This window comes from Sphaeramia orbicularis, chromosome 4 (assembly GCF_902148855.1).
Source record: "Sphaeramia orbicularis chromosome 4, fSphaOr1.1, whole genome shotgun sequence".
NCBI lineage: Eukaryota > Metazoa > Chordata > Actinopteri > Kurtiformes > Apogonidae > Sphaeramia > Sphaeramia orbicularis.
This window is the reverse complement of record NC_043960.1, coordinates 4800102-4816150: the sequence shown is the minus strand read 5'-3', so window position 1 is coordinate 4816150 and position 16049 is coordinate 4800102. Positions and strand designations below refer to the sequence as shown.

General features: G+C 37.3%; 1 protein-coding gene across 2 annotated transcripts in view; it reads right to left on the bottom strand.

Annotated features, from left to right (window-relative positions):
- homer3b (homer scaffold protein 3b) overlaps positions 1–16049 on the bottom strand; it is a 141808-nt gene that overhangs the window by 115536 nt on the left and 10223 nt on the right. Inside the window, exon 3 of one of the 2 annotated variants that reach the window (XM_030131789.1) lies at positions 2855–2900. The exons of the other annotated variant lie outside the window; for it this stretch is intronic. Within the exon in view, the coding sequence (XP_029987649.1) occupies positions 2855–2877 (23 nt within the window). The 5' untranslated portion in view covers positions 2878–2900. The remainder of the gene's footprint in view (positions 1–2854; positions 2901–16049) is intronic. 2 annotated transcript variants of the gene reach the window in all.

Genomic DNA, 16049 nt, shown 5'->3' with positions numbered 1-16049 from the left:
AAATTATATAAATTTTTCAAATTGAATTTTATGTACTTTTTTGTGTTTTTTGTCCTTTTATGTTTTTATAGTAGGTTAAAGTGAAAACAATAATAGGCAGATGATATAGATGAAATTATGCTGAAAAAAAGATACCAAACATGGGTGTAGTAAACATTTTTGTATATAGTATATAAAGGCAAAATCAGAAGTACTGAAAAACGGCCAAAATAGGCTCAGACCACTAAGGGTTAATATTTGAATGTTTCTGCCAAGAGAATGTACATTGTGTCTATTATTTTATTTGTTTTTTTTGTTGTTTTTTATTCAAAATACACCTTAGTTAAACTATTTCAGTGTGTGTATCAGTACTTTTTGAACATTTTGAGCACAATTTCAACAATACCACGGTAATAATGATAACTGTGATCATTTGGTCACAATAACCATGATATGAAATTTTCATATGGTTACGTCTCTGCTTTCCATACTTGCGTAGGAACCCTGGGACGCAGGTTCCTCCACAAAGTCTGTTTCCAACTTTTGTACTTGGTGATAGATATTATAAAGTATGAACACGGTCTCTCTCTGTTGTTCTTTCACACACCTTCTTGAAAAGGTTAGCATTTTGGCATTTGCTCCTATCCAAAAAACAGCTGATATAATCTTTTATAATGTTAAAAAGAACTATATCTCTTGTTGCGAATATAAATGTGGACTTTTCCTTTAAGTATTCATCTCTGTCTCTTCTTCTGCTGATGGTAAACAGGAGGTCATTTGTCTAAATCTGCAGTAAAACCCACAAATGAGTAGGGATGTAACAATTACAGATTTTGGTGCTACATCATCGGAGAAATAATTGCAGTTTCACGATTACTGCGATTATTTTGCCGGGGGTTTATATGGCGGCATATATGCAGTCTATGTCGCACCACCCCGAAAGTGAATGTGATACTTAATGTGCGTTACTAATTCCTCTGCATTTTCCGCTGTTGTGAAGCATCGGATTATTTTATGCAGTTTGCCTTGTGATCAAACAGAGTGTGTTTATGGCGTCAGTTTGCAGGTTCACCCTCCTGAAGTTCGTATGACAGTCTGAGCTGCTGGAGAATAATGCCCTTGCTGTACAAAAGCTATGCAGCCACATTGTTGTGAATAGGTTGCGCAATGGTAGCCTGAAGCTGCGAAGATGATGGCAGCGAACACAAACTGTTTGGAAATGAAAGTGAGCCTGCATTGAAAATGTATTTACGGTCTGAATTTCTGTTCAGCTTCTTCCTTCTCTGTCATTTTCACTGGTGTAATGTTGAATGCAGCGCTTCTGTAACGTTGCTTTCGTTCCGTGCGGGAAGCGCAAATTTGCATGTCTTTGGTTCCGCTCTTAATCTACTGTACTTTACGAGACAGTTTTTGGCAGCCTTGACGATTAATTAACCGTGACGTTTAAAATCACGATTAATTGCAACTAGGGATGTAACGGTATGAAAATTTCATATCACGGTTATTGTGACCAAAATGATCACGGTTATCATTATTATCATGGTATTGTTGAAATGTGCTTGAAATGTTCAAAAAGTACTGATACACAACCTGAAAAAAATTTACACAAGTTGTATTTTGAAAAAAAAAAAAAAAATCCCCAAATGAAATAATAGACACAATGTACTTTCTGTTGGCAGAAACATTCAAATATTAACATGTAAACATCAAACATACAAATGTGCATTAAAGGTGGCACCTTATAGCCATTGTTTGACCATTTTCCATCTTGCGTTTGTGTTGAAAGTGCAGTAATCAAACACGGTTATCATGATAATTAGAATTTAAACGATAATACTAACTTTAGGATTTTTATCACGGTTTATTGTTATACCGGTAATCGTTACATCCCTAATCGCAACACAATGACATTGTTACAACCCTACAAATGAGATGCATATTCCTGAACTGTCTATTAAAAGTGATAACCTCATAAAACCAGAATACCATCACCTTTAGTCAGTTCATTCAGAAACAGAAAACTGAATAAAATGCGTACAAGAATCCTGTCAAATGCAGAATAACAGTGGCGTATTAGAGCGCATGTACACGTATTCATGATTTTCCCTCCACATATCCTTGACAACTTACATTAACATGTGACATGCCAAACGCACAGACGTTACAGAAAACAAGATGCACTACAAAACAGGTTTAACTCCAACATTAAAAGGACGTCTGACTGCGAACGGAGCAAAAACACACAAGGCGATAAGATGAAAGGGGAACCAAGCGACGACGGCGAGAGGAGGAGAACGTGCATCAGAGAACATCTGCACATCACGACAAGTATGAGACCTCCACAGTGTGAGTCACATCCAATAGCTCAGTACAGAATCCACAGACACCGACGGCCAGGATCAACACTACGCTGATGGGATGAGGGTGGATTATATTCAGAGCAAATAAATGATTGATGAAGTAGGGATGGGCGGAGATCCCCATAGTATCACATCTACAGATCCTGATGTTGGATATACAGTACACAACAGCATTCTAAATTGCAGAAAAGCACAAAATCCTCCACAATAAAATGCTGACTTTTCCTTTAAAACCTAAAAATCTTCCAAATTTAGACTAATTCCTTGAGTAACATTGTGAATTTTTAATCACTTGGCTTGTTTTTTGCCACACTAGTACTATTTTCATGAGATCATCCAATACATTTCGAATTAAGTCTTTAGTTTGTACTGGCATTGCAGCATCTTTTGCTGATAATAGCCATAATACTGATGCTGGGTTCTATCTGTTGGGAGATCCTAATCTATACTTGAGTTATCGCCCATCCCTGCCATGCAGAGCCACAACACAGAGATAGATAATGAAGTGTTTGTACCTCTCTCGGTGTATCGGGTACATTTTACAGCTTGGCGACAACTCCTCTGCAGCAGGACAAGAGGAAAAAGGCACCGAGTTACAAGGTGACACTTAGAACACTGAAGTGGACGGTGCAGCCTTATGTACAGATGCAAATGTCCAAACAGATCCCAGATCATTTTAGATGTACATTCTAGGTAAGATGTATTTGGCAAACCAACCCCCATTTGGGCATGCACTTAATAATGAAATCATCCATTAACTCTTTCATGCATAGTGGTCACTACAGTGGACAGCTGTTCTCTTGTATATTCGCGGGTTTTATCAGCCAACACAGTGGACACTTATGCATCATCCTGTACAGTCCAATTCAAACTTACTGTATCTATGCCATTCTTGATAAACCTGATCTACAGTAACATGTTTTAGTGTAAATCAGCAAACAAAACAGGTTTTTTTTTGCACATTATCTCCATGAAGTGAATAATATATAGCATTAGAATATGTTAAAATGTGGGAAAACATCTAATTAGCAGCATTAAAAATGTTTTTATTGCATACTTTTCCATATCACTTTCTAATATTAAGTCTTAAATACATGTTTCTTTGCTTCAAAAATGAAATGCATGGTCCGGTTGAGTGGACAGTTTTGTAACTGCTTAAAAAACAAACAAACAAACAAAAAAAAACTCAATCGCATTGTTTTTTTCATGCCTAAAGAGGAATGAAAACACTCAGGAAAAACATCTTGACTAAGGTTCTCATAATTGCATGAAAAGGTTAAACAAGGAATGGATGCCATTAAAAGACTTCTAAAGTTCCAGTGAAAAAAAAGTCGGATTTGGGCCACATTTGCCTGCAATCTGAACAGAGACTTAGTGTGGAACACTGCAACTGTCTTCCACCAATCAGCTTCCATCAGCACACAGCCCCACCCCCAAGAATTGCAGGGAATCTGAAATGTCCAGTCCTCCTCACTAGGAATTTTTTTAAGGGAAAGTTTGGGGTCAAGAGACACTTTTTTACCACGGTAATTTTGGTGGAAATGTGGTGAGGTTTTTCAAAATCCCAGCTAAAGTTTGAGTTCCTGGTAAAGTTGCTGCGGTGGAAAAGGGGCTGATGTTCTTGGTATATGAGTTCCCAAGTGGTACCTTCCAAAAAACACTGAACCCCCCCCCCCCCCCCCCCCCAGCTGCCGAAATGAAAAAATCCTAGCAAAAATATCATCATGGGACCTACAAAACCATTCAGTTCTACTTCAGCTTCTTTTATTGTTTTGAAGTTCTCGTCATTTTTAGAGTCTCTGTGTGTCTCTAATAATGTTATAGGACTCAAGGTTGGTCTTTTTGGATGTTGTCGGTGTCTCAAATGAATTTTTACTTGGTCTAGTCTTGATCTAAGATGACAAGGATTTAGGATTTGATTTCAAGACCAGTGTAGACCTCAACCATAGAGAGATAACTACATTTGTAAAAGATTTCATCAAGTCTAGTCTGGTCTGGAGCCCGACCGATTAATCGGCCGGCTGATTAATCGGGCCGATTATAGCTTATCACCAATTAATCAACATCGGCCAATATGTAGCCGATATATTAACTTTCTTTGCTGCGCGGAGATTCTGTCGCTCGCTGCTCCTGTGTGTGTGTGTGTGTGTATGTGTTATGTGTGTGTGTGTGTGTGTGTGTGTGTGTGTGTGTGTGTGTGTGTGTGTGTGTGTGTGTGTGTGTGCTGCCCGGAGAATAAGAGGAACTTTAAAGCGAGTTAGTTTGACTTTCACTCCTGTTCGGACAATGACGCTATCACACCCCCCCCCCAGAAATCACGGACTGCTACCGCGCACTCTGACGAGGATGGACCGCTAAACACCCCAAACCCCCCCCCCCATCGTCTTATCAAGTATTCACCCCCCCCACACACCCATGTCCGTGCACTTCCTGTCTACCTCAAAGTTTCATTCTGCAGACAGGCCAGGGTGTTAATAGTGTAGGGGAGACTGGGGTCAGTTGTAACTCTTGCAATTGCTCCAATCAGGAACAACTTAGGACTCACCTAATTCACTCTGCACATGCTCAGTTTAGTCCTTAGTCCACATAAGAGGTTGTAGTGCCATGAGGCAGACACATCAGAATTTGTGAGTGAAAACATAACTGCGTGCTCAGTCATATTTTTTGCTCTAATTACCTCCGCCAAGGAGGTTATGTTTTTGCCAGGGTTTGTTTGTTTGTTTGTTTGTTTGTCCGTTAGTGTGCAACATAACTCAAAAAGTTATGGACAGATTTGGATGAAATTTTCAGGGTTTGTTGGAAATGGGATAAGAAAGAAATGATTAAATTTTGGTGGTGATCGGGGGTGGGGGGGCCCACGGGGGGGGGCCACTGATCAGCCTTGGCGGAGGTCTGCGCTCTCCGAGTGCTTCTAGTTATTTTTGTGATCGCATAGTTTGTATTTGAAAGTTGTGTAAATTATATTTGTCAGATAAACAAAGATTTATGCAACTGTTTATCCACCTGTCCACAATTATCTAATATCAGATTATTACCTCCGCCAAGGAGGTTATGTTTTTGCCAGGGTTTGTTTGTTTGTTTGTTTGTTTGTCTGTCCGTTAGTGTGCAACATAACTCAAAAAGTTATGGACAGATTTTGATGAAATTTTCAGGGTTTGTTGGAAATGGGATAAGGAAGAAATGTTTAAATTTTGGTGGTGATTGGGGGTGGGGGGGCCCACGGGGGGGGGCACTGATCAGCCTTGGCGGAGGTCTGCGCTCTCCGAGTGCTTCTAGTTATATCCTGTGTAGATCAGTGTTCTTATTTCATATATCGGCCAATATATCGGTTATCGTCCGATATATTGGATATCGTCTTTTTTTAGCCAACAGTATTGGTATCGGCCCCAAAAATCCCATATCGGTCAGGCTCTAGTCTGGTCTGGTCTTGGTCTCACCCTTCATCCTTTAAAGTCTAGGTCTCAGTCAGGACTAATTAGGTCTCACTTTAGGTGGTCTTGAGTATAACGCTAGTGTTTAAGCTTCATAAATTATTATTTTTCACTGGATTGAGTTTAATTCACACTAAATCTTCAAAAAACCCTAATGATAATAATGTACACGACTGTTTTCTTATAGTTGTTGCTGAAATCTAATAAAACTAAATGTTTTTTTTCTGAAATTAAAACATATTTTATGTAGTTTTACTGTAATTACATCCTATTGAGAGGTTCTTTGATCCGGCATAAGAAAATAAACACGTCTACAGAGCTAGAATATTCTGACTTTTTACTACGTGCATGGACAAAACTCAAAGCATCAATAAAAACTGCTGCCGTTTAGAGACACAAAAAGAGAGAATCACAAAAACAGCCTTCACGAATTCATAAACTGAAAAATATTTTGAGTAGAACTAAAGGATTCTGGAAGGTCTCATGAATTTCATAGACATTTTTAAAATTTTTTTTCAGAAAATACTTGACATGAAATGGAAAAAGTTTCAACTTTTTTTGTTTACAAAGAATGATCTATTTACTTTTGCATATTTGTGTGTTTTCCTGCAAAAACCAGGATCTACAGGAGCTGAATGTGCTCTGATCAGTCAACTCAACCTACAGAGGAACAACCTCTGACCATAATGACCCATAATGACCTGGGTTATTATGGGATGTTGGTCATGTGCTGTCTCATTGAACACAGACTTAGTACAGACCCACAAGTGCAAGATGAGTCTGGGTTGTTTTTTTTTTTGGTTATTTTCCTAAATTTACAGACTCTAAAATCCCCATCAAGTATTTTTTTTGTCATCGCAAAAGATAAAAACACAGAGCAGTGATATCACATTAAAACTGTATCACTGAGATTAATTTCAGATAACAGCACCAGTGTCATAGGTCACAAAAAACCCTATTAACAATACATCATCAAACACTCAAAACGCAAATGAGTCTCAACAACACGGATATTAAGTTTCAGAAGCATCACTTGAAACCCGTCAGGATCCTGTCCTTCACCGTACACCGTTCACTTATTTAACAGTGCATTCAAGTGGTCTACTACAGTGACAGCTGCTGTGTTTTTCTCTGGTATTTGTCTTAATGCAGTCAGTCTGTTAGTTTATTAACATTAAATGAAAAGCTACTGCAAATTGCAAATAAAGGAAACCAGACAGAGCTGAGAGATCTGATGACCTTAGAGCAGGAATGTCAACTCATTTTAGTTCAGGGGACACATACACTGGACCAGAAAAATAACCACTGTGAAAAAAGTAAAATTACATGATGAAAATGTTTACATTTGAAAACCAGGCTTGTGCTGTTGGGGGCTGACAGCAAGGGTATATCCCCGAAATCCCCCCCAATCCTCTGCTCCCCCAACCATTTGGAAAAAAAACACAAAATATGTCAAAATATAATATCATGTAAACTCAAAGTAGTGGCATGAAGAAAGAGAATGTTTAGACACAGTGTTTCCTGTGGAATTGATCTCTTGGTGTGGCAGTGTGTAATCCACAGTTCGGGGGGGGGGGGGTGTTCCTTATTATCGTTAACGAAAACTAATGAAATATGTTTATGTTTATGTTTACGCATTTGGCAGACGCTTTTTTCCAAAGCGACTTACAGGGGAAAACCAATTAAATCACTCAATCAATCAAATTTTATTTATATAGCACCAGATCACAAAAAAGTTATCTCTTGACATTTTATATATAGAGTTGGTCAAAACCAGACTCTAAGTCAATTTACAGAAACCCAACAGAATCAACAGAAATAACGAAAACTGGAATTGAAAAAACATATTCGTTAACTGAAATAAATAAAAACTGTAATTAAAGGAAAAAATGATAACTAACTGAAACTGTATTGTGTTCTTACGAAACTAACTAAAACGTATAAAAATTATGCATAAAATTCCCTTCGTTTTCGTCTTTGTCAATGTCAGATTGATATGAAATCGATTTATTTCACGCAATTTTAGCTGGTGGCACCGTACGACACGTCAGGGTCTGTCACTTCTCATCACTTGTCGTTTAGTCGTCTTCTGGTCCCCACTCTACCTGGAAACATGGAGACTAAAGTTGGGAAAAAGCAGCAGAGTCCTGTCTGGGATTTATTTGAATATGACGGTGAAGAAGAGAAATGATAAGACAAAACTAAAACTAATACTAGAACTAAACTAAAACTAAGCATTTAGAAAAAAAAAAGAAAACTAATAAAAACTAACAAACCTGCTCTAAAAACTAATTAAGACTGAATTAGAGGGAAAAAAAAGTCAAAACTAACTAAAACTAAACTATACTGAAAAATCAAAAACTATTATAACCTTGGTCCATCCTACTTATATACTACTACTTATAGAAAATACTTAAAATAAGGAGGGGATATACGGGGTGGTGTGGTCCGTCCCGCGTGTACCTCATGATGGGTATGTGCAGCACAGACCGCAGAAGTGAAAATGAAACTTAACACTCATTTATCTTTTCTCTACCTCTTGAATCTTCACAAATTTTCATTTCAGGGGGCAGGACATTTGTGCTGGCCTATTATATATTATATATGTGTATAAGCACTCAGAGAGCACAGACCTCCGCCAAGGCAGATCGGTCAGCCCCCCCCTCCACCCACCCACCACCACCAACAAAATGTAACACTGGTCTACAATTTTTTTAGAAATGATTTGCTTCAGACATTAAATGTGCTAAATGTTAAGTATTTTAATAAGATTAATTGGAAAATAAATGACAAAAGTGCCGGTTTGCTGATGTTTTCAAGGTGTATGATACAGTGTTATTACACACATATATTGGTTTATGTACATTTATATAATAGTTTTATAAATCAAATAGAACCTGTAAAGTGAATGTATTCTAATGTGCAGACAGTGTTTTGAAGTAGATCTTGTAGCTCTGAGACAAATATTCCTTTTAAGTCAAACCCATTCTCTCGTTAATTCTTGAATTTCACATTTTGACCCAAGGCTGTATCTTGGAAAGTTCAGCCAACCAGCATTTTTGACTTGACTTTTCTTTATCAGTGACTCTCATGTGGTAAAATTTCATTACTTTTATTCTGGAAGCATTTTCCTTGTAGACCAGTGGAATAATTTGTTCCTTGTGCCAGTATCAACATTTTCTGTAAATTTCATCAAAATACATCCATAACTTTTGGTAGATAAATAGATAGATACTTTATTCATCCCATAGGGAAATTTACTGTTATTTTGAATTATCTTACAAACAAACAAACAAACAAACAGACAAACCCAGATGAAAACATAACCTCCTTGGCAGAGGTAATAAGTCGAATGTGACGGTGATGATTTTTGTTGATTTTTGCCATGGCACACCAGCGGAAACGCTTTTTAGACAATCGATATGAATTCAATTTGAGCTACATGGACCTGATAGTGGCAGAATAATGGTCACAGAACCAATTTTTCCAACAAAACTCCACCTAGTGAATGAAAACGACCCCATATGAACTCTGGATGGTAGACAGAACATGGACATTTGGAAGACCATCAATATGAAACAAATTTTATCTCAATTGGCCTATTATTGCTTGATTTATGTCCAAAAAACTGATTTTCAACTAAAGCCCCCCCCCCCCATTTGGATGACTCATAATACTCATGGAGAAGCTGAGATCGATAGGGTCCTTCCACTAGGGGTCCACTATAATCCAACCAAATCTGTCCACACCATGGAGATCCGGCGGTGGCAGATCTGGCGGCAGCGTTCGGGGTAAAACTATTATATCTCCATTTCGGGGATATAAGTATCCTTTACAATATATGAATAACACGAACAACGTGAAATTCCTTCTGAGGTGATTCTGTCTGAAAAAGAATCTATTATGAAAATGTTTTGGGGGGAATGAAGACTAAATGGACATCAGATACTTATCTGAGTCTCTACTGATGAAGCCACTTTATACACATAATAGCAGCCTCTCAGCTCTGATAGAAAGTCTCATCTTTAATATGATTAAGTGTTCATAAACCTGACCACCTCTTATTAATTACACTTCAGCATCTGTCTGCACTCAAGCGTTTGGTTTTTATCTACTTGAACTTGAAGAGTTTGTGTAACGTCTTGTTTTGCTGCTGCTAAAGAAATAATGACATGAAACGACAAATCCAAACTGGTAAAAAATACAAGAGGATGTTTAACACCAATACACACTGAGTCAGATTAGAGCTACGTTAACCCCTAAAGACCCAAACAACCACTACTGACCAAAACCACCTACTGATATAAACTGTTTAATACCTATTGATCCAATAATCCTATCAATACATGTAAATAATCTGTGTAAAATGCAGTTTGTCGTCTTTTCATGGTCATCAGATATGACCCATTTGGACACTCAGAGGCTCCGTAGTTACCATGGAAACACCGTCATCTTCTACATCACTGAATCACCAGTAAAACCCATGGAGTTGGATCAACGACAGTGGATGGACACACTGGGTTTATGTTCAGTTAATGATATATTTTACTGAAAAAGTCTCTTTTTTTCCCCATTTTCTCTGTTTTTGATATAATAACCCTCAACTATGATCTGAGCTTTATTGACAAATACATGATCAGTAAATTAAATATAGAAAAAAACCTGATTTTCACTTACAAATACAAAATACAGAGCATTATATTGGAATAAATTGCGATAAATCACTATAAAGACAGGTTAAAAATCACAAAAAAAATGTATTTAGGAACTGCCACAAAAGTAGCAGTGGGTCTTTATGGGTTTGACTGTGTGTGATGGCTTTTTGTCGATGTTTTCTGCATTTTTGCATCAATGACAGTGGATAGAGACACATGTTTTTGTGTTCAATTATTGATACCTTTGCTGATAAACTTTTTCTTTATTTTTTTCTGTTTCTGATATAATAACCTTTGAATTTAATCAGTGTTTTCATGAACATCTACATGATCAGTGAATTAAATATAGCAAGGTATACGATTTATACTGAAAAATGCAAAATACAGAGGATCATATTACGATAGACTCACTTAAGGTTAAATATAGAGAAAATAATCATTTGGGAACTGCTACAAAAATACCATTAGGTCTTTATGGAATAAAGTATAAATAGTTTTTGGATACACTATAAAACTACAGCAGGGAAATTTAGGCCACAGTCGAGGTAATTAATGGAAACAACAGTGGCACAGATATACATACAGGAAAACATAGACTCTATAGGAATAGACTGTAACACTGTAGTAATGTTGGTCTAAAAAAAAACATGTAAAAATGCAGAAAACACCGACAAAAAGCCATCACACACAGTCTAACCCATAAAGACCCAGTGCTACTTTTGTGGCAGTCCCTAAATTATTTTTTTGTGATTTTTAACCTGTCTTTATAGTGATTTATCACAATTTATTCTAATATAATGCTCTGTATTTTGCATTTTTAAGTGAAAATCAGGTATTTTTCTATATCCTCCTGAGACCCAGGGAAGTAAAGGTTTTGGGTTTTTACATTAAAGAATTCCCTTGATTGGAAATAGCATGATGCAAGATTTTTTTCAGATAAATTTCTAATTATTACCCTGTGCAAGATAACTCAAAAGTTATGGATGGATCTGGATGAAAAGTTCAGGTAATGTTGATACTGGCACAAGGAACAAGTGATTAAATTTTGGTGATCGGGGGTGCACTGATCTGCCTTGGTGGGGGTCTGTGCTTTTCTAGTTGTTATCATTATTATTATCATTATTATTATTATTATTATTATTATTATTAATATTATTTTAGTTTTTATGGAATGCCCTTTGTAGTGAACTTTTTTAAAGTACAGCTGTGAAACTCTTGTCCCCTATAAAGGACAAAAATACATTGCTGGGTCTCAGGAGGATATTTAATTTACTGATCATGTATTTGTCCATAAAGCTCAGATCATAGTTGAGGGTTATTATATCAAAAACAGAGAAAATGGGAAAAAAAGAGACGTTTTCAGTAAAATATATCATTAACTGAACATAACCCCAGTGTGTCCATCCACTGTCATTGATCCAACTCCATGGGTTTTACTGGTGAATCAATGTTGTAGAAGATGACGGTGTTTCCGTGGTAACTACGGAGCCTCTGAACGTCCAAATAGGTCATATCTGATGACCATGAAAAGATGACAAACTGTATTTTACAAGAATTACTTACATGTATTGATAGGATTAGTGGATCAACAGTTATTTAATGTTTTAGGTCAGTAAATTATTTTGGTCTCTGGTGGATATTTTGGTCTTTACACTGGAAAAAATCTAAATCTTACCAAGTGTATTTTTCTCATTTCTAGTCCAAATATCTCATCACACTTAAAATCAGACATAATCACCTAAAGAGTAACTTTTCAGTGAGATATAACAACTGATTTTTAGACAATAGATCTTGAAAATCTTATATCAAGAAATTTGACCAAGATAATTTTCACTTATTCCAACTGAAAATTATCTTGGTAAGATTTTCCAGATCTATTGTCTAAAAATCAGTTCTTATATTCGATGGTTCGATGCGACATATTAGGAAAATTGTATTGTCGGATTCTTGTATTACATTAGTGATAAAGGTGTAAAAGCACTTGAGGGGTTGGATTAAATAAGTTTATACTTCCTTCTACACCTTTTCAACCGTGTAAAATTCAGACTTGTATGTGTTTGAAGATAGATTCTGTTCATTTAAATGTTACTTTGTTTTTGTCTTAATTTGCTTTGATTTGTTTTATTTTGTTTCTTTGCATGTTCGAAATAAATAAATAAATAAATAACTATCTCACTGAAAAGTTACTCTTCAGGTGATTATGTCTTATTTTAAGTGTGATGAGATATTTGGACTAGAAATGAGAAAAATACACTTCGTAAGATTTTGATTTTTGCAGTGTATGGGCTAAGAAAACAAGAAAGAAACAAGAAACAAAGGACAAATAGAGTAAAACTTGTATTTTTCTTATAACTCGAGGTGATTCTTCAGATCATGGATTACAAATTTCTCTAAACAGATCATCATTTGGTCCAGATTGTCCACCCCTAAAAGCCAGATATTAACTTCACATTGTTGTTTTCTGCTGCTGGATATAAGCAATCTCTCTTCGTCCACAACACACTGACAGTGATTGACTGATGTGTGTTGATGCTGTGGATAAATACTTAAAGACAAGCCGTGCTCAGCCACAGAACGCCTCAGCCTAACACTCAGTGACTGCGTTCTGACGTGGCTTTAATCACACCTCTCCTCATCCTGGTCTTGGCTTCTGTGGAGAGGGTGGAGGAGCTGCCGGCTGTCTGTGCTCGCCTCTATCTGTTGGTGCAGATGGTCTCGTCTACACGTCCAACACTTCAACCAAAGGGCCTCAGACACTTTCATTAGGACCAGGGGCCTCATGTATAAAGGCTTGCGTGGATTTCATACTGAAACCTGGCATACACTTAAATCCCGAAAAGTCCGTACGCACAAAAAATCCAGATGAATAAAACTGAGCGTACGCCCGAATCCAAGCACACTTCCTTTATTCATCCCAATCAGCGTGGAACTGAGCGCATATGTTGGAATACCTGACTCCTCCCTCTCCACGCCCACATTTAAATATGCAAATCAGTATAAATGGGGTCTGCAGGTGGGATTCCCTCTGGGATTCCCCGCTTTGGATGATCAGATGATGACGTCAAGGTGGACGCGAAGCGGAGGCCGAAACAGGCGGAAGAAGAAAAGAGACGAACTGAGACTGTTTGAGCGAAGACTCGCTGCTATTGTGGGTGACACTGGTCTAACAGGACTGACGCAGATCATCCCCACAGTATAGATTTAGTATTTGTATAAGTCACACATTAGTTCATTCTACGGGTCATCCAATAGTCTGATCACAGCCAAACAACATAAAGGTTCATGGGTAATCATGTCAGGAAATCAAAGAGGAAATCAAAGACGTGGACTCATGTTTAATCACTCAAATTATTATTTTCCAACAATGAGGCAGACGACGGTCAGAGGCAGTATCATCCTCCTGTCACAGAGGCTTCTGTTGACTCCCCAGCATTAGCCAATCCTCCGGTCCAACAGCCCACTGCTGATGCCCATCAGACTGGCATGGGTCTGTACTGACCCGAGTCACCAGAGGACAGAGGGAGGACAATCGATGGCATCAATGAGCGACTGGACGGACTCATAAATGTTCCCACAGACATTAACACTACATTAAATGCATTTATCAACCAATGAATTCTGTGTCCCTGTCTCTTTATATGGTTGTTGCTTAATGTCCCCCCAGGCAGGACTGGCATTGATGGGTCCAGGGCTGGTGTGTGTGGTTGGTTCTGGTTCTGGTTCTGGTTCTGGTGGTGGATGTGCTGCTCTGACAGTAGGATGAATTGTCGGTGTGTTCATTGTTCATCTGTGTATCTCTGATGTGCACGTCAATCAGAGGAATGACCTTTTCCACATTATTACCAGTTTCCCAGTGTCACCTCTAGGTGTCGCCAATCGTTCCAAAGCACCAGAAACGTGCGTACTCCAGCTGTGGAGTTGGCGTGGAGGAGCGCACATTTCCACGGTCATTTCACTCTTTATACATCTGAACGTGAGCGTAGAAAAGGGCATACGCCAGGTTTGTGTGCATATGCACACTTTATACATGAGGCCCCAGGTGATTTAGCACAGACACACGATATGGACAAAAGTATGTGGACACGTTGAATTCAGGTGCTTCTTTTCTAACAGGGGTCTGGGATACAAAACAATAATGAATAATCTCAAAATACAGTTTTATGTTGGGATAAATTTCATTGCGTTGGTTAGTTTGGTTTAAAGTGTCACTTTGCTTCCAAAACGCCTCAGAGATGGTTTTGACTTAATTTCTCTCAATATAGATTTTTTTTTTTATCCTTGACTATGATTTTAAATGTTCTTCCTCTAAATTTCAAAATTTTTTTCATGCTCTGACAGTAAATAATAATTTTGTACCATAACTAACCATCTACTTTCTTCACATCTCAGTGAGGAAGAAAAATCTACAATTAAATTTTAAGGAAATATTGATGTTTATAAACTATATGGACAAAAATATTGGGACACATGTGTACAGCTGTAAGATGTCCTGTTTATGAGGATTTGACATGTAAACATCAATAATGACTAATGTCAGAATATAGTTTTATATTGGGATGAATATCATTGCATTGGTTAGTTTAGTTTAAATTGTTATCTTTGTTTCCAAAGTGCCTCAGTACGACGGCATATTAGGGCCACGAAGGAAAAATAAAAACACTTGTCACTACGAGAATGAAGTCATAATATTTCGAGAAAAAAGTGGTAGTTTTCAAAAAATAATCATAATTTAACAAAAATAATGTCATACTTTTATGAGATTAAAGTCTGAGGCGCTGACAAGGGGGGCTAAACATGACAAATTCATGGGGCCCGGCATCTGTTGCATTTGTTGTTGATAGATTGTAGACTGAGAAGATAGTGAATTTATGAAGTGTCCACAATGTTCATGCTTTCATGGGGCCCACAATTGGAAACGGCGCCCCAGATTAAAGTCGTGATATTTTGAAAATAAACTTGCAATAGTGCGATAAAAAGTCATAATTTAGAAAAGGTCAGTTCCTCCTCCACAAAAGAGGAAATTTGCTCCAAATCCATTTAGTTCTTACAACAAAACAAACCCAAACGTGTGCAAACTGGCTTCAAAGTCCTTCAACTAATGCTAATGTGTTGATGGTGGGCGGGGCTAACAGGTTCAGTATTTGGCCTTTGTGTGTAAACCCCAAATGAAAGTAGAACCTCATAAAATGTTCCAAGTTCTCCATTATGCGATTTTATTCTTGTAAATTATGATATTTTTTCCGCTTGTTTTTAACTTACAATGTTATTCTCATAATATTACAACGTCATTCTCGCAAAATTATGACTCTTTTTGAATTCAACTCTATTCTCATAAAATTACAGGATTTATCTTGATATTCTCTCTATTCTCGTATTGATAAGTGTTGTTATTTTTTTATGTGGCTAAATGTAGGATAACTGTTGAGGGAAATTCATCTGAAGTTCGCAGGTCTACACTGATGCTGGTAGAGCTTCCTTCTCAATGTTAACAATTTATTGAGCTTTATTTAAGCCTTAAATACATAGAACTATTTCTGTGGCAACTTCCTCATTTATTTTTCTCTACATTTAATATTTTGTAAGTGATTTATCACCATCTATTATAATATCATCCTCTGCATTTT